Genomic DNA, 26,061 nt, shown 5'->3' with positions numbered 1-26,061 from the left:
TGCTGTCCTGCATGGTCACCCGCCAGGCTGGTCCCCTCCCCCCCATCCTCCCGCTCCCACAACAGCGAGTTTGTTGTTTTCGCCTCCTTCTCCTCCCCGGTTGTGTCAGACTTAGTTAAATGTAGCAGAACCAGCTGCCTGCCGTGTGCTGCTACAGCTTATCAATAACTCTGACAACATGATTTATGCTGCACATTCTTGCCCATAAGATCACAGTCTTTAATTGCCTCCCAAATGCATTTCATCCCCCCGCCCGTCAATGTTTACAAAAAAGAAAAACAAAAACAAAAAAAAACTAAAGAGCGAGATTATTGTTTGGTAAAACTGCACGTCTGAGTGGCTCGGCTTGACGAGGATATTAGGGTGTGATCCCGTTGCTGTTCATTTTCATTTATTGCGCTATTATGTGCTCATAAATCTCTTTTAACGCCTCAAAACATTTCCACTTCCTACATGTCCAGAGGTGCAGGACAACTGAGAAGAAGCTTTTTGATGCAACAAATAAAACCCAAATGGTCAAAGTCTGAAGAGCTGATTGACTCGAAAAGTCTGTTTCCTCTCAGCAGCATTACCGTTCAAGCAAATCTAAAATAAATAAATAAACAAACATCAAGCCTGCGAATTAGATTTTTTTTTTTCTTTTTGTTTTTTGCTCCCCACCCAGGGCGAAGTTTTGGCGCCGAACTGCATCGCTCTGAAAACACAGTCGGCCCACAGCAGGCTTTTTGTTCACGTTTTAATTAAATGGCCCAAGTACATTTTCCCCGCTCCCCCTTTTTACCGGCGTGCCAACGCGAAGACTGACGGATTGCTAATGGGTCCAGAGTTCTGCAGTCCTGTCAGAGTGGGTCTCTGAAGCGTCAGATCTGCTGTGAGAGCTTTTAAAGGAATCCTCACACTGGGGATTTCCTCCACACTCCTCCTTCTCACATCTGGCGCCCAACTACATTAATTATCTCTTACCTGCAGAACTGCCGAGAGTGATTCATGTTGGGTCCGGCCTTGATGTTGCCTTTGTCCGGGTCGTAGATGGTGGTGGCTCGAGCGTAGGCCCCTCCCAGAATGAATATGAAACCGTTTAGACTCACCGCAGGGGCGTATTTGTTATCTAAAGACATGCGAGGAGGCAAACAGAAGAGAGAAAAGGATGAAGAGGGGATTATTTTTCTTTATTTTTGAGAGAGAGAAAACAGAGCTTTTTTTGTTTGGGTGTCATTCTCTCACCCAGCAGACATTTCCATTAAGCTTAATGGCATCAATTTGTTTTTTTTTATTCCACCTTTGCTGAATGAGAAAAACAATCATCATCAACATTCACCTTATCACTTCCAAAGATACTCCCCTCTCAAGATTGCTTTAAAACATAATGGATACCTAGACTGGAGAATAAATGCAGTCTATGAATCACCGAGGCTTTATTGGGTTCTGCTTCAAAATCTGTTTGGGCTTGGAGGCAATATAGCAGAGTTAGCCAAGTCCCAATAATTCAGAATTGCATTAGACCCACTGGCACTTTCTCAGATTTATACAGGAAAAAAAAGAAAGAAAGAAAAAGCATATGTATTGGAAATACATGAGTGAACAGGTGGGAATAAAGGAGACTGCGTATTGTATTCCTCAGTATACAGCACATGAGAATAACAGACATGAAAGCAGCCTGCTGTGGTGTTATAGATGATGGGGGGAGGTCGGGACAAAACGAAACGGTGGATTGAGCCTAACGACGCCGCTGGAAACCTGCAATTCCACGGCGGCGGCGCTGGAGAGAGAGAGAGAGAGAGAGAGACGGAGGGAGGAGCGTTTCGAACTCGGAGCCGCTCCTCCGGATCGGCGCCGCGGCTGGCCAATTTACAGGCAGCATGAATAATGCACAGACGTTTTTGGCCGTCGTCCTCGCACGCTCCGCCACAACGGATTGACATCCCTCTTCGAAAACAGACAGCGGGACGAGTTGGGTCTCAATAATGGCAGCGCAGGAAGCGGGAGCAGAACTCTGTTGTTGTTTTGTTTTTTTTGCAGCTGGGAGCAGTCTGACATGTTTAATTAACAGGTTAGATCAAGAGGTCAGAGGGACCTCTGCTGCTCCTCTCATTACTGCATGGGAGGCTCCGACAAAATACTAATTACACTTTGCTAGCTCGCTCACACGGAGAGCGTGCAGTCATGCTGCTGATGTGCAAACAATCTCAGTTTAGTGGATCTCTTCAGGCTTCTAGACAAGCCAACATCTTGAGCAGGTAGCGAGCTGAAAAAAAAGTTACTGCTGTTATAGCCATTATGTATAATTAATTAATCACTCAAAAGGAAACATTATTGTCCTGATATTTCACTTAAAGCCAGAAATCACCTCAAGAAGGCGTTTAAAGAAAAAGTTTGAAAAGTCAAAAGTGACTCATCCACTTGCATATTTTTGGATATCATGGCTGCTTGCTGAGCACTTGGCCTTATTTCAATGGTTTTAATTCAGTTTTGAATGTCGCCCCCTATTATAAACCAGATTTTACTCAAGTGGTTGCCTGGGTTTTTATTCAACAGGTACGCTGTCACACTCCAGCTTGTTATGTGTAAAATTCATAGATTAAAATTCCAAGGCCTCGTCTGACCAGAGCACCTTCTTCTGTACTCCTGCCCCGACTTCCACTCACGTTTACCTTCATGGGGCTTTTTCCCAATGTTCTCTAAGAACAGCCAGATTTATGCCAGCATGCATGCATTTGAAGGATGGAAGCTGGTTTAACACACACACACTTTGTTTGCTCAAGATTAACTTGTCCTCTTCGGAAAACCGTCAGGAAAGGAAATGCAGAAAACGTTCGCTCTCGGCTTCCGTAAACCTTTCACTTCGCAAGAGTGCCTATGAATATTTTTGTATTGTTCTCAAATTGGTTTTGACAAAAAAAAAAAAAAAATGCCAACGCTTACCATGTTTATTGTAATGATTCCCAATGAAAGGTGAGGACTTACTGTAATTTATCACCCATGCAGTACATACGCCATCTCTCTCTTGGCTTCCAAACCCAAATCCCTCAAACCCAAGCTGTCCCTCTAGCGTACCCCTTTGTAATTCTGTTCGTTTTGGTAGCTCTCGAAGAAAACAACATCTTTACCGACTCCCATCTTGTTGACCTTCAAATTCCCTCCAGCAGCCGTAGGTCTGTCACAGCTCACCTCCAACATCTCCGGCCGCTCCATCCAGGCATCACACTTTTCCTTCACTTTCTTGTGCACAACAAAAACATAACTCCTGATGCCACCCACTTTAAACCCCACCAGTCTTAATGCCCAAGCTCACCGATCATAAAGCTAGATTCATGGTATGGATTGTCAAGCGTATTTCTCTGGTGTGACTGCTACAAGTGCACATGCCATTTTTGAAAATGTGGACCCTACGCTTTTCTTTTATTTAGCCACTCCATCAATATTTAAGACTGTTGAATAACCTGGTTAAAAAGTCCTTCCTTCTCTCTCTGAGACGTCTTTATGTAACAGAGAGAGTCATGCCTAATACTTGGTGGATCCGACCTTCATTTTTTTTTTTTTTTTTTTTTTCACGCTCAGCTTCTCCAGCTTGACTGCCGTCCATCTGGGCTCACTGATTGAGTCAGTGAGAGAAAAACCGTGACAAGTTGGACAGTGAAACGGGGCTGTCAAAAACCGATCTGGGCAAAAATACAAGAACAATTCTGAGCCTTTAAAGTGCCTGAAAGGAAATGGACCAGGGCCATATTACCTCTGGTGGTAGTTGGGCTGCCACTCCAGTTACTCGGATCAAAGTTTACTGATGCTTGCATGAACTTCATCATTTTTTGTTCTATGAACACATCAATCAGCAGATCGGGCTCTGATTCTGCTTTTCATATCCTTTGATGCATAAATGAGGATAATCCTGTGTTGCTATAATTTTCTGCCGAACTCAAAATGACTGCTATTAGAGAACTTCCAGCACCTTTTCTCTTTTATGCATTATAAATATATATATAAAAAACCAAAAAACAGTGCATGTCCATTGGACAAGGCATAATTGATTTCTAAAGCTGATTTCCAACTTCTAGAAGATTCGGACGAAAAAAGATTTCAGATGTTCTCACACCTGCTAGTCCGCCAGACTCAGTTCGATCAGGGATTGAATTTGCAACATGTGTTGCATTTTCAGCTGGTGTGGTTCACTTTCACACTCACCAGGTCGAACAATCCAAACTAATTGAAAAACGGAGTCCTGTCCTCTTGTGGTGGCGCTGCACCAAGAAACGCTGAAGAAAACCTCTGAAGACATGAGTGCAACTTCCTCCTTCACAAAATCTAAACAAAAATGGAGTTGGGTCAGATTTTAGCAGTTGGAGACCCATTTCTCCTGCTAGCGCTAGACTCTCATGTTTGTTTTGGTTTTATTTACCCAGAATGCACTGCGCTACAGCTTGTTTCTTGCTTTTGGATCAGTCTGCGGCCCACTTGCATCCACATATGCATCCGAGATTTAGGTTTGTTGGTGGACCAGAGTTCACTTCTTTGGTTCGCATCAGTTTGATTGCGCGTTCACACCTCCCCAAATGAACCGGACTTTCCAGGCAAAAGAACTAGAGTTTGATTCAAGAGGACTAACCAGGGCTGGTGTAAAAATTCTTTCTTCTGGGTGAAAATTAAACATTTTTCTAAATAAACGTAGTTGTTCCAAGGTTCTGCAGTGCAATGGTTTGGCAAATGTCTGTCAGGATGAAGGATTTCGAAGAAAAAGTTTCAGAAACATTGAAGCAGGGATTGTTTTTTTTCTTATCTCCTTCACTATAAAAGGAGAAATAGAGCAGCTGCTACGAGAGGTAAGAAAAGTTTTAACGTGACACCTTGAGAGTCCAGGCCTGAACTCTGTAAAGCTCCCTGTGAAAGAGGCTGAGTGGTGACAATCTCCTGCCAGACTGAGCTTCGGAGTTTCAGAAGAATGGCGGATGACTCCGAACGAAAGTTGTGCGAAGCCTATAGAGTCGTTAAAAAAAAGACACAAGGCCATCACTGCAGCAAAGTAGAGGATGTGCAGAGGAGTCGACGCACTTTGCCAATGTGAGGAACCGCATATAGACTGATGGGAGGGAAATAAACTGAATCAATTTTCGATTATAGAATGAAGGGCACGGTATGTTGATGGTGCTATTAAAGCAGAGTGCTTTAGCGAAGTCAACATAAAGATAGCTTTGGGAAGAAAATTAAGAAGCTACTCCATCTGTCTCCGTCGCCCAGGCGTTGCCAGCGCGTGTCATAGCAGCGGGCCGACAGAGCTGCATCCGCTAATCACGTTTAGAGAAACGTCACATACCGTAAAGGTGCCGCAGACGTTTCCATACTGTGAAACGCAATCTAAAGCGAACGGCGCGACAATCCCGGGCGCCAGCTTCAATTTCCACCCTTGAGAAACAAGTCGTCATCGATTGGTCGTCCTCACGTTCTGCCTGACGTTTTTATTCTCTTCCCTTCGCCTTGCTTCCACTCATTGATATGCCCGTCTTTGAGAGGCACACGCGTGTGCCGGCGTGGACGGGCGCACGCGGTGTTTTGTGTTTGGTCCCATAAACACAGAACACTCATTTCTCACTGCTCTGCGCCTGAGGCAGAATAATAACAGGATGCTCTCAAAGGAAAAACCTCTCGCTCTCTCATTCTCTCTCTCCCTCTTTTCCCCCCGAATGAAAGCTCCCACCACCGCTTCGCGCCTCTCTGACTTGGCCTAACAGCGAGCAGCGAGTCTGAGCACTTGGAGGAGGAACAGGCAGGTTATCTGGCCAGGCAGACCTTAGAGGACTGCGGCTGGAGTTCAACATCCCTGCACCTCTTTGCTTTTGTTCTTATCTCTTGGCCTTCAGTGCAAAAACGGGAGAAAAAAAATAGAGGAGCTGTTCTCCTGAAGCAAGCAGACGGAAAAGTGCACGGCCTTCTTTTATGAGAGAGGAAAATCTGATTATATACGGAAGTGCAATGTTGCTCATACATGTGATGAAGGGCCGGGTGGGCCAAAAACGTTGTGATCAAATCTATACTTGAGCAGCGAGTAAGACAGCATTAGCGATTTCTTTGTCTGGGTTCGCTGCGTTTGAGATGGCGAAAACCCAGCCCCACAGCCGACCGCGTTCTACATCAGAACATCTGAATAAAATAAAAGTCAAGAAAACGAGACGGAAGACGAAGAAGATTTTTGCACTCCAGCGGTGATAGAAATACAGTTGCGCCTGCGGGGACACACAGGCTGACGCATCCGCATAAAACAGAAACCCGTCATCAAAGCCTGATGTCCGTACCCCTCGGGCTCAGGTCAAGGACGCCACACAAACCCACAAATGTGTATTTTGTAACACTGTCTAAACAAATAACTAGACACGTCTCTTACATCCTGTCCTATCTCACTCCCGTATCGTCACAAAGGATTATCTGTGAACCTGGATAGCCCACGCACAACTATATCACAGGTTACACAGTCAAACCAATACAGATGTAGACAAGACTCAACTCGCTGATAAAGTTTCCCCAAACAGCAGTCGTCATCCCATTCATACCGTCATGGAAATGTGCAGTCTGGGACACGACCACGGAATAAATACGGCATTTTCTTTTGACTAAACTCTGAATAGCCGGATGAGTGTCCACTCCTGTTTTTATTTTTTTGTCTTTTTTTTTGGTGGGGGGAAGCACAAAGAGGACAAAGAAGCTTCAGTCCACTGCTGCCTTAAGCTTAGATAAGATTACAACAAGGTAATTGGAGCAGCAAAAACAACATTTTTTTTGCCCACAATGTCCTTTTTATGTGGTGTGGGAAGAAGAAAAGCAGCCTTTGAAATGACTGGGCCAAAATAGCCGAAAGAGGATGATGTACTTTAATTCATTATGATGGGGACATGTCCAATTAGGTAGCTATGGAAACACTCCACCTTCCCTACCTACTCTCAGCCTGTTACTCCCCTCTCCCCCCGTCCATCCACAAAGGCCCCCTCAATAGCGACGCTCGTTCGGCTTCTACGTCATTTGCGGGAGTAATTGTTCCCTGGTCAATTTCTCGATAGAGCAGCCAGGGTGTGGCGCTTCCACTCTCGGGTCCCTGGAGTCGACGGGTCGATGGAGACCCGTCTGTCAGCAGAGGTAAACACTAAAGGGGTCACGTCGGATAAAGCAGGAAGGCACAGCTGCAAATGTGAGGAGTTTTCATTCACCAAAATTGTTGACTTTTATATTTCTTTTAACACTCCGTTAAAGTACATACACACAACTTGCATTGAACTGTCTTCTGAATGTGTTCCATCCCCTTGACTACTTATTTTGCTTAGTGCTATAATGAATGTTGGCAAACTTTGTTTCATTTGCGAAACACAATCTACCACCTTTTTTTGAAATATGGAACACATTTTTTTATTTCTAAATATGATTGTTTGAAGATCTTTGCCACATTTCTTTAAAATTGTGTTGTTTTTTTTGTATATAGTTTTTTTTTCTAATCTGAAATTGGTTAACATAAATTATTTTGTTGGCGACGTTTATAAACAGACATGGTTGTGCTTTGTACTGCTGTCTTAATTTCACCACGAAAATAATAATCTTCTAATGGAAATGCATGGACATTCAATTCAGCCAGTGGTATTAAATTGCTAATGCTGGCACCTAAAAGGTATTCTTTCATATCAAACAGTTAAAATGTGGAGATGAAAACGGATCTAAAGAGTTTCATCAGCCAAAAAACTCAAATTTTCTCCCCTACTGGAAGCGTTTTTTAATAAAGGATTGGCAACAGCTGGTAAAGATGGAAATCATCATTTCCCATACATAAAAAACCCCAAAAACATCTAGAAAAGGCAAAATCTAAAATATCACAGCCAAACTGGCATCAGCAGTTTCCAAATCTATTAAAACCTCCGAAAAGAAAAGCAGGAACTTATCGAGGATTGGCAGAAAACTCCATTGCGGTACCAATGACCTTCTCAGGCCCTTGTTGCATGCTGAATTTTTCAAATGTCATCCTCCTTTTGGCGTGAGCGGAGCAAACAAAATTCCTTTTACCTGCTTTGGATCGAGGCGATATCTCCAAAAACCTTGGCATTTTGGTAATTTGTCTGAGCTGACCGGTTAAGCACTGGGAAATGAGACTTCGTAAGTAGCTTACCGCACCGCGGAGGTGTCCGCTTCTGGTCAACGCCGCCATCCGTACGCACGCCAATCAGCTCAGTGATATTAAAAGACAAAGGAAGACTTAGACAAACTAAGCTGCAGCGATGCTTCGGAGTTGTTGGAACGGACTATTTTTGGCACAAGTAATACTTTTCACAGGAGACAGGAAGTCAGTCTTGATAAGTGTTGGTGAAACCCATTTGCAGTCCATGCGGGAGACGTTCCATACAGAGGGAACACGTACAGTCACAGTAGATGCACACAGCTGTATTTGTGTCAGTCGATAAGATAGTGCTGAGAGACTGCGAGAGACAGGGTGTGGTGGGGGTGAACGGGGAGGGGGGGGGAGTAAGACAGAGAGAGAGAGAGAGAGAGAGAGATGAACAGGGAGATTAAAGAGGGGGAGAAGTGGAGGCAGGCAGAGGGGATGTTGGAGAGGCGCTCCCCACCGGCTTACTAAAATCATTGCCGGCCCAATTTCACAGGAAGCACTAAACCCGTCCATTATCTCCCGGCTCGTTGGCTGTCAGACGCCAACTTGTCCACGCCCTGACGGATGATGGTCAACCCGTCTGCCTCTGCGACTGTCTAACACACGGAAACACAAGCCCACCCCCACCTCACCCCACACCCCCCACCCACGCCCCCACGTGTGTGTGAAGCAACCTCCGGGCTGGTTACATAATTCATGCACTGCGAACCTGTTGCCCTCAGGGTTTGGATGATATGAGGTAAACTGAGGTAGTCAGTGTCTCGATCTGTGTGTGCGTGTGTGTGTACTCAGTTCTTGTGGCTGTACCACACCCACCACGGCGTTCAGCTCTCACCTCAAAAGCGTGCGTTACATAATCTGCAACTCGCCTGATTTCTTTTTAATTAAGCTGAGCGGTGACATAGAGTCACTTCGAAACGCCAATGTGGTTTACGCGGGGAACAAAAGGATTTATTGATGACCTCGCGGTTTTTTTTCTTCAGACAAAACAGCGCCGGCCGAGGAAGTGGGTGAAAACCTCCGTTCACATGGAATAAAACTGAATTTAGTCAGGCGAATGTAAAAATACCCCCAAACTGGCTGATAAATTATAGCAGAAGGCATCTTTAATATTTACAATCTGATCTCCGTCAGCTGGTTTACATCTCTTCGTTCTCTCCTGTTCTCGGAGCCGAACTGAGCCGAGAGTACAGGAGATATTCCAGTGCGACTGAAACGTATTCATCAGGAATTCAATATGGCTGAACTCACAATGAACACGCTGTCAGTCACAGTTGTTTCGGCTGTGTGGTCAGACAGAAGAGAGTTGTCTGAAAACTGACGGGAAGCAGCGCTTTAAGATTGAAGCTTCGATCGTCCTCTTTTCAAGCTACATGCTCTCTCTATGGAAGATCAACAGTGCCACGATTCAATAAAAAAATCATTCACTGGTTATTTAAATGTTTCATTCTGTAATTAAAATGGAAACACCAGATAGAAAATACATTGGGCACAACAGAGCACAGTGCTTGTGAGAGAGCAAGATCAACAGAGAGAGAGGGCTTCAATTACAAATTTATTGACGGAACTTGACTTGATGTTGTGTTTTGATTGTTGATTCTACGTTGCATTGTGCTTCTGTCTCTGATATGATGTAAGGCACTTTGAAATGCCTTGCTGCTGAAATGTGCTCTACAAATAAAATTTGATTGATTGATTGATTGATCAACAGGGAAACTTTCTCAACCGCCAACGTTGGAAGCAGCCGAGCGAACGTTTCGTGCCACCAGTTCACGCCGCATCTTCCTCACTTTGAAACGGAGAAATAACCCAGGACTGTTACGCAATTCATTTAGTCTTCATGTGGAGACAGCACGAAAAAAAACAACCCCAAAACAAAACAACGATTAACTGAAAGTGTGCCATAAAAAGTACATTTTCTGATTAATCCAAGGCTTTCATTACTCCTTCACAAAACGTGGTTCACGTTTAGGTTTTGACCCTTTTGACACCAAAGATGAATTGAAGATGAGCTGACTACGTGTGCTGGTTAAAAAAAAATCCGATGCCAGGATCTCTGAGAAGCCAACAGAGATTCAATTATTTGAATACAATTACTTAAACACCAAAACCGTTAACTCGTGGAACAGGGCTAATCATTTTAGCAATTAATTAATTTAGATGTTACCTGAATTCCCAATTAATTATTAATCATATCACATATTTATTTGTATGATTACTAATCATCTACATGATTTTTATTTATTTATTTATAAATATTTATTTTATTACAACACATCAATCATACAGTTATGTGTAATTTGGCACCTGATACCAAGCTAGTAAAACTGGTATTTTGGTTGTAGTTGGCTTTTTTGAATGATCAGGAAAAAAAAATGTAACAGAAAAAAAGAAAAAGTTTTAGATTTGAAGCTGCTTGTCCGCCTGGTCTTTTCTGCTGCCTGCACACGGACAACTCGACAAGTCCCTGCACAGCTGGGTGTGTAAGCACAGACTGCCATAGGTTTCTACATTTAAAAAAAAAATTTATCATTTGGGCTTACATTCAGGAGAGCAGGTGGGTTTACGTTTTCTTGTCCCTATTAGCGTGAACACACTTTACTCTTCCTTCATGTTTAATTTCAGTGGCAACAGGAAAGCTTTTCAATTCATCTGTAGGCCTTTGTTAGTTTGTCTTTAAGGTACTTCAGCTAAATTCAAATCACTAGTGAATATGGTAATCTCAAAATGGTGCCGTGTTTATAAACTGTTAGCAAGGATATGGCTACCAGACAACATAATGAACCTTCTCTCTGGCCAATGGCAAATGAGCTGCCAGTTAGCATTTCAGCGTCTCACTATTGACTAGTTTATGTGTTTGTTTCTCTAAGGAAGGACATGATTTATTCACTCCGCCATCAGATTTATGGCCAATTTTGGCTTAATCCTTTGCCGCCTGCCTATGTATTCATCTTAGGCAGCACATATTCCAGCACATAATGCCCCATAAACCCCACATTAATCTTCTCGTTGTGTCAAACACAAAGGAAAAGGCGAGAGAGAGAGAGAGAGAAAGAGAGAGAAAGAGAAACGAAAAAAAGTTTCTCAGGATTTGTTGGAATCCATAACAATCACCTTTTGCGCAGCGTCTTTTAAAAATGCAGTGAGTTGTTTGTACGGTGGAAAAAGCGGGATAAGATCTTTGCTTTGGGAAGACATCTGGGCAGACCTGTGAATCACACCGAGGTGTACTCTGTTTTTCCAGCTGCCTTGGAGTTATGGCAGCTAGATTAGAGTATTTCCTGTGGCTCTGCATCCTTTAAAGGTCCCCGGAGGCTCGGGCTGCAATGCTGTTGCCGCTTTGGCCAATAACGTGTCAGGAGCTGTGGTCGGACTCACCTATCATTTTGCAATGGTCTTTTCATTACATAGCCAGAGCAATAATGTGGACAGAGGGGAAATGATAGAAAACACAGACCGGGGTTACGATGATAAGGGGAAAAAAAGGAAGAGAGATGGAAAGGTTCATAAGCAGATCTGGAAGTTTCCAACTGCAGTTGGTTAACATTTACGCTGAAGGAAGCTTTAAGATGAAGAATTAAACCAACACAAGGCCTCGGTGCATTCACACATCACTTCACTTGGGCGTAAGGAGGACAACGTCATTAATATGGAGCCACATTGAGAGCCCTGCACAAAGCACACGCATGATTCAATCTGCCAGTCGTATGGAACGTACACACTCCGAGTTGCCTTGGCTCAGCCGCGATGGGTTTATGGCGCCGGCCGCGCGAGTCAAGTATATGATACGGAACGGAACGTTTTCGAGTGGAGGAAGTCGGGAAAATGCTGTTGCTAGGCGACCGTAATTGAGGACCAGCGAGTCTGTGTTGCACTCTGATGTGAAAGGAAAATGTGAATGAGTAAAGAAGTGCACAGACACAAAATGTCCCCCTCTTCGCACATTCACACTTACATTTAGTGAAGCAGCGATGATGTGGCGACTATTTTTGATCATCACTAAATGAATAAAAATGTTTTTTGCCAAAATAGTGTTTTTTTTTTTTTTAGGTTGACTGCACTTTGGGTTTCAAAAGCGCCAAGTATAAATCTACAGCCTGAATTAAAATGTAGACATGCTTTGAATGTCACAGTTCACTTTGAAACGCCTAACTGATGGAGTCATTAGCATGATCTGGTAGGGTTAAGGTCTTTTCACTTTAATAAAAAAATGCCATTTTTCTAAACCCGGCCTGGTGCCAGTTGGTTAAAGATTTGGGTGATTCTAGTTACCAGTAAATATCTACATACACCTCTAACCTCTACAGCCAGGCTGTAACTTTTAAATCATTTTTTTACTTATATCTATAATAAGTACTTTTAAAAGGACTGTTCCAATAGGAGAAAATGAATCCTATCAAACTGGAAAGACTTTTCTTACCTATCATGGGTGACTCAATGAAGCTCCAAGCGTTGGTCTGTGGTATGTAGGACTGGAGGACGCCCGCCGAGCGCCCAGCCTCGTTCACACCCCCAAAAACGTAGATCTTTCCTCCACACACAGTGGCAGCCGCCGAATGGACGGGCTTAGGGAGAGGAGAAACAGTCTCCCAAGTGTTGGTGATGGTGTCGTACCTGCAAAGAGGATAATAACTCACTAAGTCTGATCATTTATCCGAATCTGACAAAGGCGCATGATGAGAGAAGTTTACAGAAAGCCTCTGATTTCAAAGTTCCCACCGCTATGAAACCCTCATTTTTTTGGCTGCAGAGCTGACAGATGTAATTAGCGGGATGGCTACACCACCAGGGAAGATGAAGAAGCCCAACCATTACATACAATGACAGCAATTAAAGCAATTACGCAAAACAACGCACGTTGGGAGCTACCAGCCATTAGTCTCTAGAGTTGGGCTGAGTGTCAGCGCCGAGTTTTGGACGTCGGTTTTGCCACTGAGCCCTTTCTGGCAGAGACCAACATGTAGGTCGGCAGGGCCTGACCCACCAGTCTGCAAGACACAACACTCCAAAGCTCTCTGGATTCACATCCGGCTGTGTTTTATTCCACCTCATATTTCTCACACTCGGAGTCTAGCGAGCGCAACGCTACATGGGTTAGCATCTAGACACGAGCGCCGTTTGTCTCGCGGTTCCATTAACGCGCCGTAATCCTGCATCCACGGGCCACTGATCAAAGCAGCCGCAGCGACAGCTCTCCAGCTGGAGGAGGCCTCATTACGGAGCCGCAAACAGATCCGGGACCTGTGATTAAAACATACATCCAATTCGGGCTAAAGCAAACCTGAGCCTTTATTGTCAAACAAGCAAAACAGAAACGATAATTAAAAGAAGTCTGAAAATCAGCTGCCACCGTCCTGCGGCCAGCAGAACTCGCACTTAAAACACTTCAGGGATGCTTGGGGAAAAAAAATTTAAAATAAAAAAAATTTAATAAGCTAACTCTCTTCCTAAAAGCATTTTTTAATCAGATTTTCCCACTGGGATCAACAACCTTCATTAGGCCACAGGTGTCTTTTATTTTTCTTTTATGTGCTCGTGTAACAGTATTTATTGCTGCAGCCCCTGTGGCATTTTAAGTCTGGCTGAATTTAAATGACACCAGGGAGCACTACCTGATCACCCTCCCCCACCACACACACACACACACGCACACACGCACACACGCACACACACACACACACACACACACACACACCGCCTTCTAGAAAGAAGGCTTTTAGATAAAGTGCAAGAGGAGATGTGTGAATTACCCTTTGGGAATATTCTCCTTGGGGTTCTGATAATGTCGTCGGCAGCTGCTGCAGAGAGGATGGGCTTAAAATCGACTGTCAGTCGGAGAAGGTGGCGACACAGAAGCCACTCTGAGAGGTGGACTCAAAACACTGAAGTACCAATTAGCACTGTTTAAACACGGACACACACACACACACACCCCTACACACTCACACACACACGCACACACACACAAACCAGTCTGAGATCGACAGAGCTCTTACAGAACCGAGCTCTGTGGAGACGGAGTAACAAACATGTGTCTCGGTCTCCAGCAGATGTAATTACCCCTCAGACTAACATCGGGAGAGCGTTGTACATTTAAGGGTCAGACGCTGCTGAGTGATTCTGATTACAGGACAGACGAGTCCAGCACGGCTGCTGCTGCAAACAACCAGACAGAGAGAAAGAGAGAGAGAGAGAGAGAGAGAGAGAGAGGGGGGGGAGAAAAAAAATCCTGCCTCATTTCCACACACTTTAATGGGGCGGTTTGAAGTTTTTGAAGTGAGGTTCTGGTGTAAGGAGTTAATATCTTGCATGCAGTGGGAAGCTCTCTTTATTTTGGACCAATCCAGATTAGTTGGTCCCACAGGCGCGACGCTAACAGCCAGTTCAACAGGGGCCAACACCAAAGAGGACGTCTACCATCTTAAAACAACTTCATCCTCAGAAAATATGAGAGCAATTTTACACCAGTGATGTTTCACGAACGTTTAAACCGAATTTTTACAAGGGAAATTCAGGCTGGAGGATCTTCCTGTGTGAAACTAGCATTGTACACAATTGTTATGATGGACAGCCCAATATTAAAGTGTAAACAGTGTAAAAATGAGTTAAATGGTGCCCATTTAAATTGTAGCAATTAGAGACACAAGATAAAATAAAATAAAATAAAATAAAATTATGAACTGGACGATTTTCAGCCTTGGCTGATGGGCAGCCAGTTCTATGGGTATGAGATGCTTAAAATCAAAACCTTTTGGTGTGTTGGTGTGTGTTACCGCCACATCAGAAAGACACAAAGTTCGACCACATGATCGGTGCTTTTATGTTAAGGCTGCTGTGGGTCAATGCTAGAAGTGGCTAGTTTTGTCTTGCAAATGAAAAGCTTTGACTTTGATTCCACCATTAATATATTTTTGGTTGACGAATTTTCTTCTGATCTCCCTTAAAATTCTTTATAGCTGCTTATTGAAATTGTTGAAGAATTTAACATACCTTAACATGCATTCACATGCACAGTGAATGCATTACTACAGAAGATAATAGCTACAGTCTCCTACCGCCGCTCTTGGAGGCACAGCCAATCAGCGGCAAAGAAAATGAACAGCTGCCTTGCAAATGCAAGCCAACAGCATGTCAATTAGCATCTATGCAATTCTGCTTCCCAAGATGGTTTTTCTTTCAGATATTTTAGATATGCTCTACAGATTTTCCACAAAAATGTGAAATCTGATAATACGTGAATCTATAAATGTAAACCTCAAATGGGCAGGGACCCAATTAGGGTGAATCATCATCATATATTTATTCTATGATTTGTGGACGAGATAAATAGATGAGAGTTACTCTATCTCATCTATTTAAGCTTTCAGTCTCACCCAAAAGTAACAATCTAACAGTTCCTATAATAATAATAATAATAATAATAAAAAAGCACTAGACTGTTTTACATTTGCTATCTATGTTTATCACTACAGTAATACAAGTTTAGTGAGAACTATTTTTTCCTGCTGTAAAAGTTACAATAAGATCCTCTCTAATGGCCTGTGCCCTTGGAAAAATTATAAATTACTTTTCAGATTCACAAAACAGTTTTTCTGTCGTCTTATGTTTCAGAAAAGGAAAGAAGATCTGTTTAAAATTAGTACCGGCATATCTTATAGCAGCTACAAACATCAATCGGTAAATCACTAGCTTTGATGTTTTGGCCATTTACATTTTCCTACTTATTTTAGACGGATATTTGTCCTCAGACACGTTCACCACGTTTCTGTGCTCAGTTTGTGTTTCATGAGGGATGATTGTTGGTGGCGCATCACCTCCTACATTCATTAACCGTACACGCAGTCAACGCGTTCTGTGGAAATAGCCGCTGAATGTGTACGTGATCACTATTTTGAGCTCTTAACATAGTGTTTACAAAAACCGTTACAAAGTGTTTCAGACTGGAGTTGTTTGAAGAAGATACAGGTCCGCTTTGGTCTTGGATTCCTCTCTGCTGATAGCTCTAGCCTCTGGGACCAACTTATCTGGATTTATACTAAAAAAAATATATATATATATATACAAAGAGAGTTATGCACTGCAGGTACCGACTGCTTAGAACTGTTTACCAAGAGAAATTTTTTTTTAAAAAGCCAAACATTTTGGAAACATCCAGTTAAAGCTTAGAAAGACGGTAATAGTAGTAAACAAATTCCGCCTTGGGAGTCTACAGAGGAAAAGGCCTATGAAATATTCAAATGAGGATATATTTCACAGTTAAACACTCAACTCTGTTACAAACCCAGCTATGTGAATAAGCCGTTTCCATAAGCTAGAAGATACAAGCGGTGAATCCTTCAGCAGAAGCACCTTTAAAGTCCAGAATCAGTCCTGAAAGCGTGGTGTCAAATTACACGGGGATGTGGAAGGGGGTTGAGATCATTAACAAACTTCATCTTCATTAGCAACACATTTTTAGCCGTATGATGGCGTGACTGAATGTTTGAACGGAGTTGAGGGCAAGCAGCTGCAGAGCTGCACACTGGTTTCATTTGCATACCCCCAGATCTGCGTGTGTTCAATTAGGCAAAGGCGCAGAATTAGATTTGTAGCATCTTAGGAGAACCAGATGATCTTTTAAGGGCAAAACTTCTAGCATTAAAAATTCTTGAGGTCCCCCAAGATGGATCTTTAGATGAAAAAAACTCAGAAATTAATACAAAAACCTGGTTTTATTTGAATAATTTGATTTGCTCAGATTTCAGTCCACAAAAAAAAAAAAGAAAGAAAAAAAATGCATGCTGAGTAACCAGGGAGATTTCAACAAGTTCAGATAATACTGTTTGAATGCAGAACACCGTCTCCACCATATCCTAGCACGTCACAGAAAATGGGCTTTAAAAGGCCATTAAAATAAGCATGGCCGTACTTTGATTCTGTCAAAAGGAACCGGAGTCCTGATGAGGAGAAACACTTGCAGGTCAGGAGAAACTCAATGTCTCCCACTGCCTCTGAGGTCGCCGGTCTGATTGAATTCATTACACGAGTGATTCACCATTGAGCATTTAATATGAGCCGTGACATTGAGGCTGACGCTAAAAGAAATGAATGAGGTTTGATTATATCTCCGAGGCGGGGGGGTGGGGGGGAGGAGATTGCAAAAACAAAGCCGCTGCGCGTTTTCCTTTAAAGGTAGACGGAACCCCCCATCCCACTCCTCCATCATCGCTGGGACACTGTAGGAGTTTATCCATCATCATGTTGTGTCGCATCGATCGCGTTTCTTAAAAAATGTTTGTACACAAAGACCGATCGCTGCTTGAAGCCCCGTAATCGGCGTGCAGCTCCTGACAGGGCTCGTTTCATCACGCAGGGACAATCATCTCTAAAAATGCAGCTGCGGGATCACAACATAACAAAAAGTGCAGGATTGGGCGCTTTTTATGACGCCTGACAAACACAAAAGACTGATGGGAAGGGATTGTGGATGAAAGAAAGATGCCAGACTCTTGAGCAGATTTGGCTAGGAATGTGTGTTCTGGGTTAAAAAAAACCACAAGAACAATAATAAAACATTGTTGCTGCTTGCAGCATGAGCCACAGCCAGCATGTTGACAAATCAAAATCATAATTCAGAATCACGCAGGTGGAAGGCGACCCATGCGGCGCGGCCGCTGTCGGCGCGCAGGGCGCCAGCCAACGTCTTTCAGGCTTTTGTTGGCTCGTGAGCTGACTGGGTAAAGAGCCGCGAGGTTTGATAGGTACAGGTGAAATTGGACAGTTGCTGTGGAAAAAGATGCTGTCACACCTGTCATGTTCATTTATGCCGACATTAGACGGCTCTGCCACATCTCCACCTGCCTCCTCTGCTCTGTGCAATGCTAATGAAGACCTATATCCACACTTAATATGTCAGTCTGCAGACCATTAGGAGATTACTCAGACCAAATAGCAGGTGCTAAATTAAAGGTTAGGAGCAAATTACCTGAACTGCATTTTCATTAGCAGACCATATTTATTAGAGAGTGTTGGACTGATAAACATTTAGCCACAGGGTGTGTATTACAGTCACGATAAAAGGATAAAACTGGGACATGCGCAAAAATGTTTGCATCTGTGGAACATTTTTTAAAATTAATCGCATTACAAAAACACGGACTTAAATGTATTTTATAGGAACTTATTTGCAAACAGCACAAAGGACATCGTTTTGAAGTGGAAGAAAAAGGATATGCGGCTTTCAGATCTTTTCCAGTAAATGAAAATCAGAAAATGTGCCTCTGTAATCAATAAGTATACAAAGGGTGTAAATTAAACCACGTGTTCATCTAATCTAATCTCTGCATCCAGAGCTCCTAAGCTACAATGACAAAATTCCCAGAGTCTAATTTCAAGATCTTTCCCTGGATATTTAAAAAAATATTTTTTAAACATAATTATGCTTGAACTTAAATTTTTTAAAAATAATGAAACTTGGGGCATGCTGTGGTGGCGTAGGGGATAGCACAACCCACGTTTGGAGGCCTTGAGTCCTCGATGTGGCCGTCGTGGGTTCGATTCCCGGACCCGGCGACATTTGCTGCATGTCTTTCCCCCTTTCCTGTCAGCCTGCTGTTATATAAGGGACACTAGAGCCCACAAAAAGACCCCTTGGAGTGGAGAAAAAACAAAAAAAAACTTCTCAATAGTAAAATCTGAATTTTTTTTTAACAGTTTATTGTTTTTATTTTGGTATCTGGACTATCTTATCGACTCTACTTCTAAATCTTTGTCAGAAACAGAGGAGTTTTCAAGGCTAAATGAAGGTTCTTCAAAGCTCAGTTTGTGAACTTATGGTGCTTTTGTTCTTACATTCCAGTTTCGATGTCCAAATGTACATTCGGTGTGCGAAAAACCAAACATATTCACGTCAAATCAATGTGTGATTTTGAAAATCATAAGACAAACCATGTCAAATGAATATAAATCAATGTGAAAACCGCTATGTTACAGTGAAAAGGGTTCGGGTTCCTTCCATACTTATTCAGACCTGAAAAACAATAGAGGAGTCCTTTTTCCTTTTCAAAGTTGGGTAGGAACCCTGTTCATGATTACGGTTCCGTGTGGTTTGTTAGAGAATATTAGTAAAGACATTTAAAGATCACAGCAGGTTAAAAATAAAGTTGTGGAAGAAAGTCGCAGCAGGCCTCCCAATAGCCTCCCAAAACAATATCCCAAGGTTTGACCGTCTCTCTGATCTCCATTCGATCCATCATATAAAAATAGGAAGCATTATGGAACAACTAAAACAAATCAAGACATCTATCTATACTGACAGACCGCAGAGGAAGAGGATAAAAGAGCCATGAAGCCTGGAGGAGCTGCAGAGACCCACAATTGAGATGTAAGGATCTACCAGTACAACAACTGCTTGTGTTGGCTTCTGCAAATTAAAATTTTAGGAAATAGAGGCAAGAAGAAAGCAAATGCTAAAAGAAAACCATGAGAAGTCCTGTTTTACACAAGCGCCAAAAATGTGCTTTGAGTGAATTAGATCAAAAAGAGATGGTGGTCAGAGCTGAAAGCTTTTGAAGACCACTTATCAATTTTATTCCACTTCGCAAATATGCTCAACTTTTAGTTTGTTATGTGAAAGCTGCGAGTTCACAATGTGACAAAACGTGAAAAAGTCCAGTGCATGACTTCTTCAGCAAGACATTGCAGTTATATACAGTCCTAAATGTTCAAAAACCCAATTAATCCAAAAACTGCTTGCTTAGGAATTATAAGATTAAGCAGCAGCTATATGGTCACACCTGTTGAAGGAGAAGCGTTAGCAGTTTGTTGGTCTGAAGATTTCTGATGAGCCCTAATACAACTCCAAAAGTGAAAGACAAAATAAATATTCTTGGAGAGGCACTTGCTGCCTCTCTAGGTTATAAAGTCGTTTATAAACCACATGGAGTGCTTCGATTAGCAGACACAAACTTTCTTTACAAAGAAAAAAAAAAAAAGTACCACTGAAAGACAGTTCTACAGGTAGACGTCACATCAAGCTCAGTGCAGGGTCAGGCTTTGCAATGCTCTGAGAAATGTTAAGAACTACAAGTCAGGCTGTCCAGATATTAAATCTTAAACTCTACTGACAGGGGGGAAAAAAAAAAAAGAAGAAGTGACTGACATTTTGTCCACACATCGGGCAACTGAAAGCTTCTTAAAAGTTCTGTCAGGATGATTGAAATGTTGGAAGTTTATTCTGAACCAACCAAAGGGCTTCCAGCAGCAGAGAACGGTGCAGTTGGGCAAATCAAAGCAAAACTCCAGACAAGCGATCAGGTTCGGTTCACTTCGTGGCCGCAGGACTTCAGCTTCTGCCGGTCACTGCATCCACTGCAAACCGCGGCGTGTTAAAGTATTGAGAGGGAGCTGTGATGTTTCTGGACCCGACAGCTGAAGCTCGCTGCAGAACGGCTTTTAGGACAACGGTTCCAAGCACATCAACAAATCTACAAGAGAATGGCTGAGGAGGAACGACTGGAGGTCCAACAGTTGATCAAGTCGTGGCGCTGACCCAAACAGCTGAGAGTGTCAAAAAAATTCCTGCAAACCTCAACATTTTCTACCAGTTCATTCCTCCACCTGGGTTTAAAAACTTTTGCTCATATCAGATGCTTCACTTTCTTTTTTGTCATTTGTCAAGTATATAAGAAGAGTAATTTATAACAGAGGCTCGATAGGCTTGAGAGAATCAGAAGTTCTTAATAATATGACCACAAATACAAATGCATAAAATTAAAAAGACATAAAATGTAATTTAATTTGTGCCTCAAACCACTTCTGTGGGATGACATTAATGTTTTTCTCTCTTTTTTTTTGTTTTTTTGGTTATCTACTAATACATCAAAGCAGGACACACAACCATTCACACACACACACACACACACACACACACACACACACACACACACACACACACACACACCTAGGAAGAATTTAGAGAGACCAATTAACCTGACAGTCAATTTTTTGGACTGTGGGAGGAAGCCGGAGAACCCGGAGAGAACCCACCATGCACAGGGAGAACATGCAAACTCCATGCAGAAAGACCCCGGGCCGGGAATCGAACCCAGAACCTTCTAGCTGCAAGGCAACAGCTCTACCAACTGTGCCGCTGTGCAGCCCCACACGAGGGCCAAAAGCTGAATAACAAAACATAAGACGACTCTCTCTTTTCAACTTCCTCGTTCTCTCTGTGACAACCAGCCCAAAGCCCGCCAGCTCTCACAAAGGGACGGGAACCCTTCCAAAAAAAAAAAAAAAAAAAAACAGATTCGGAAAACGCTCTCTCAAGACAAATGAACAGTTTAGGAAGACAGATGGAAACTGTGGTTTTTAACAAACGAAAACAAAAAAATAAATATGAAAGAACACAGAAGACGGTGGTAATTGGGGACTATTTTTGGCGACAGATTTCTAAACATTAGAAGTCCTTGTGGGTATTTATGGGAGCAATAATGCATCAGTGGATCTGTCTAAAAATAAACCGCAGAGTAGGACGCTCAAGGTGCGTTTAGTGGTTGTGGGACAACAAAGTGGCTCTACGACAGCGCAGGAGCCTCCAAGGTCAGATGTTTACATCCATAAAGAGATCATGGACGTTCATCGGTACACATATTCATAACCAGAGATTTATTTTTTTGGAACATAAATAAAAAGAAGCAGAACTAAAATACAAAGTCTACGTCTTTCCCTGCAACTTTCAAAAGAAGCACCAATACGAAGCATTTCTAGCCATCGTGAAAACCTGAAATTTGAGGTCATCAAAGTTTCACATTCAGCCAGAGTAAAGATGGAGACACACCAAACTACTAAAGCTGTTTTGTCTATAAATCACATCCTCTGTACTTAAGCAATATCTCATTTCCAAATGTCACCACAGTGTTTTGCGAGTAATCCTAAACGACGACGACAGGAAGCAAAAAGCATTCATATATTGATGCGTTTGCATCCTTTTCAGTCTTTTCCTTAAAAAAGGTGAACATGGCACGGTCGTGGGAGGTGGCGGGGTAAATGCAGGAAATGCCCCCCTCGGGCCCTCGCTTTGTTGCATTAACTGGAAATATATACATCTGAGTCACAGATCAGAGAAATTAATAGATGCAGCAAGGTGTCAGTTGTTCTGCAGGCTGCATTTAGATTTGCTCGACATCAAAGAGGCCGTGTGCCTGTTAGCGCTCCTATATTTTCCTCTGATTGTGGGGCAGCCTCGGAGTTAAGTAGCTCCAAGTAAATATAATGCACAGCAGCAGAACACATGCCAGGCATCCGTAACTGCATGTTACTGCGGGTGCTTTGGTCTCGCGCAGCATGAAATCATTACGACTATCTGATGGTCAGTTTCCGCCTCCTAACGCCGACTGGTCGCGCTCCGACTTCATCCACACAGACACACCGTAAACTAGCTGTCTCCAAAACACACAAATGAGATGCAATCTAATCAGAAGGGAAGCAGCCGTGGCATCAGAGCCACTACGGTTAACTGAAGTGCGCCGTGAAGATGGCGAAGCGCGCCTCTCCCTCTCTCCTCATCACGCATGTGATCATTTACAATAGATATCACTGAGATGCTGACATGTATAATTTCCCCGGAGACACAAACTCCCCACATTTATAGTGAGAGGACAAAAAAAAAAAACCCACAGAGAATGAGGAGAGAAAAAGAGCACAAGGGTTCTATAAACCTCAGGACTGACAAAAAAAAAAAAAAAAAAAAAAAAAAAAGAGGCTCCATTAAAAGGCAGAGGAACGCTCTGCACTGCAGCTACAAGCAGTCTGGAATGACACACTAAAACAAACAGGAAGCATGCTCTGACAAAACCTTTAACAATTTAAACAGTCAACCACAGCTGGACCAGACGGGTCCCACCGCAGCCTAACCTTTAAGAACAGTGTGTGTGCTACGAGTCGCTTAGTTGTTGTTGTTTTTTTCTTTTATTATTATTATTTTAAGGCTCTCCTCGGCTGCAGAGAGCAGCTGATGTTGTTCTAGGTTCTACCGAGCGCCGACTCATGCCCTTCGGTTACAGACTCGCGTTAATCCCCGCTGCATACACTTGTGCAATCGGCTGCCCACACACACACACACACACACACGCACACTCGCACATCCGCCGACTGATTTTCAAGTTGCTTCAGTAAATCTGTTGTGTCATAAGTTTGTTTGAAGATCTGACATCCTGAAGAAGTTTCTTTTTTTAAGTAGCAGCTGGATGTTTCATGTAAGTGATTTCTTAATAGTTACAGCAGTTTCTACTTTGAAGTTTACAGACTGACAAAAAAATGTTTGTTTTTTTTGGAGCTTTTTTTATTTTATTTTTTACATACTTTACTGCTTCAGAGTTAGGTCTCTTGTCAGATGTTTCTACAGCGTACAAAACCCTAAGAACAAATGTTTCAGAGGTTTCAAAGGCTTTTATAGAGGAACGCTGACACATCTAATAAGTCAAAAATATTGACAAAATCTATAGTTCAATAAAAAATAATTACTTTGTCTTACATATTATGTCAGTTTAATACAGCGTGATATATTCGAGGTTTATTTCATTGTTATTAATGTTAATAATCTACAATCATCAAAATGAACAAAAACTCCTGAAATACATGACTTTGTTAAAGTCCAGCTTTAACAATGTAAATAAAACAAGAACATGATAAACCATCGACACATTCCCTTGAATGTATGTAAATAACTCGGGCCAAAAACAAGAAAATCTGTTTGGTGTGGAAAGCAAAAACTCTAAAAATCTTGCTGAATAAACGTCCGCACATCTATATTAACACATTGTTAAAGCTTTTGATTGGATTTTGTCCATTTACTTAACTCCATGTCAACTGTTTTAGTTAATTAGTGGTAAGTAGACAAGTGAATTTATGACTGTACTATCGGTGTTTAAATTTTATTTTATGTTGACTTTAAATCCCAAAACAAGGATTATACAAAAACCTCCTCACCATTTCTTTGAGATTAATACACAGAGCTCCGTGGAAAAGAACTGCATTCAGTCTTCAGACTGATTTTGACAAGTTATTGAGCTGATTGAATAATGAACGTCAAACTAATGTAGCTTGACGTTCATTACAGCAAAGGCAACAGTTTCTCCAGTGCCGGAAACAAGTTCATTGAAATTATGCTAGCAGGAAATCTGTCCTCGCTAATAAGGGCATTAGGTGGATCAGCCCATACACTTATCGCAATTGCAACAATGAAAGATGGACCAGTTTGTGGCACGCCTTATTATCAGCGATAAACAAATTACGGACGCATTTGGGACGTTTCACCTGCAGACGATCCCAAAGTCAACATCCTCGCTGCTAGCCTAAATACCTGCCGATATTGGCAATTAGCTGAAAGTAGGCGGCGCCATTAAACCCAAAGTCTTCAATACAAAGTCATCCATATGCATTGCCATGTTCAGACGCGGGCAATTTGGTTTTGCATAACGCCACCGGAGGAGGCAGGAGGAGAGAGGGAGCGGCGTTTGTATGTGAGCGCATCAATCCCTCGTAGCCCTCTGTGTCCTGTCAGAAGTAATGAACTGAGAGCTTGTGATTTGGCTGCAGGAAACCAGGGCTACTGTGTGAATCAGCTCCAGCCTGGAGGGCGTTCAAAACAATTTGCACACATATATTGGCATCATTTGCTTGCATTAACATTGTCTCAGATTTGCCCAGAATGTTCATTAGTAACTAGGGCGGGGGGAGGAGATCGAAAGCAGGACATAAAGCGGGTAAAAGTGGAAATCCTGTGCTGAACTTTTTATGGACAATTGGCAAACGCTCACAGGACTTGTCTTCTATGCAATAGACACTACATTGTGGATTTTTTCCTCTTTAAATCCCTAATCTGTGATGTCCACCTACTCCCACCTGGGCAGCATCTCTCTGATGCGCGTGACAAATGTGATAAAGGAAGGGAAGAAAGACGGAGAGCGCCAATCTATCGGCGCGTCTATCAACATCAAGACAGAACATCCATTTTGGGAAGGAGGAGGGGAGTGTGTGGGTGTGTGAGGACAGAGTGAGAGTCGATCTGTGTTGTGTCAGCTGCCATCTGTGTGTCAGAGCACATCGCAGAAACTGTGAGGCCGGCGCCCACACCTTCAGTGTCGCCCTGCTCTCTGTTGGGCGCCGACACTCACACATGCTGCACATTTCTCCAAGACACCAGCGTCCACCCTCCATCCCCCCGACTTGCTCATTTTGGAAGCTTTTTCCTTGGACATGTCAGCAGACGTTAACAATCCCTGGAGAATGTTGCAGACGCCCGAGAACATTTGCTTCCTGTTGGTAATTCATCAGCATCACCTAAATGGTACAAAGATGCAGTTTGTGACATTACCGCATTTCATTTAACACACAATTTGACAGTTTACATTGCATGTTATGTGTTTCCTCTCTCTCTCTCTCTCGTTCGTACAAATGTCCTCAAATGATGCGGGAGTAACTTGCGAGAGCCCACCTTTTTTTGCCACGCTCTAGTTCGCAAACGACGGTTCTGCAAATTTGCCAGAGATGAAAATCAAACCGGCGGCTTTGTGACAGTTAATTTGAACTCATTTGCATGCACCTCTGTTCCCTGTGTTGATTTTCTTTGGGTCTGACAGCTGTTTGTACCTGTGTTCTCTCGCTCTCTCTCCCCAGGTTGCTAATCAATGTCTGATGGTGAAATCTGCGCAGTCCCACCTCGTGGAGCGGCGTCTCGGCGCCGCTCAGAAATGTAAATGTTTGGTATAGGGAGCGCGTCGTTTTTTTTTAGCTGACGAGCCTGAAGCCTCATCAAGAACCGGGAAGTCGATCCAACAGCTTAGTTTTGAGTTTAACGAGTTTTGAATTGTTTTGCACATTCAGCAGCAACCTGAGAACAAAATGCATTGATTTGACAGTTGCTCGCAGATTAGGCTTCATTATATGTTCAT

General features: G+C 42.8%; 1 protein-coding gene across 3 annotated transcripts in view; it reads right to left on the bottom strand.

Moving 5' to 3' along the window:
• LOC122825231 (kelch-like protein 29) overlaps nt 1–26,061 on the bottom strand; it is a 274,118-nt gene that overhangs the window by 3,128 nt on the left and 244,929 nt on the right. For all 3 annotated transcript variants that reach the window (XM_044106467.1, XM_044106470.1, XM_044106469.1), the window contains 2 exons: nt 12,549–12,742; nt 964–1,108 (listed from right to left, as the gene is read on the bottom strand). In XM_044106467.1, coding sequence (XP_043962402.1) covers nt 964–1,108; nt 12,549–12,742 — 339 coding nt within the window. The remainder of the gene's footprint in view (nt 1–963; nt 1,109–12,548; nt 12,743–26,061) is intronic.

This window comes from Gambusia affinis, linkage group LG22 (assembly GCF_019740435.1).
Source record: "Gambusia affinis linkage group LG22, SWU_Gaff_1.0, whole genome shotgun sequence".
NCBI lineage: Eukaryota > Metazoa > Chordata > Actinopteri > Cyprinodontiformes > Poeciliidae > Gambusia > Gambusia affinis.
Note: the sequence above shows the minus strand (reverse complement) of the source record. Positions and strands in the feature narration are given on the sequence as shown.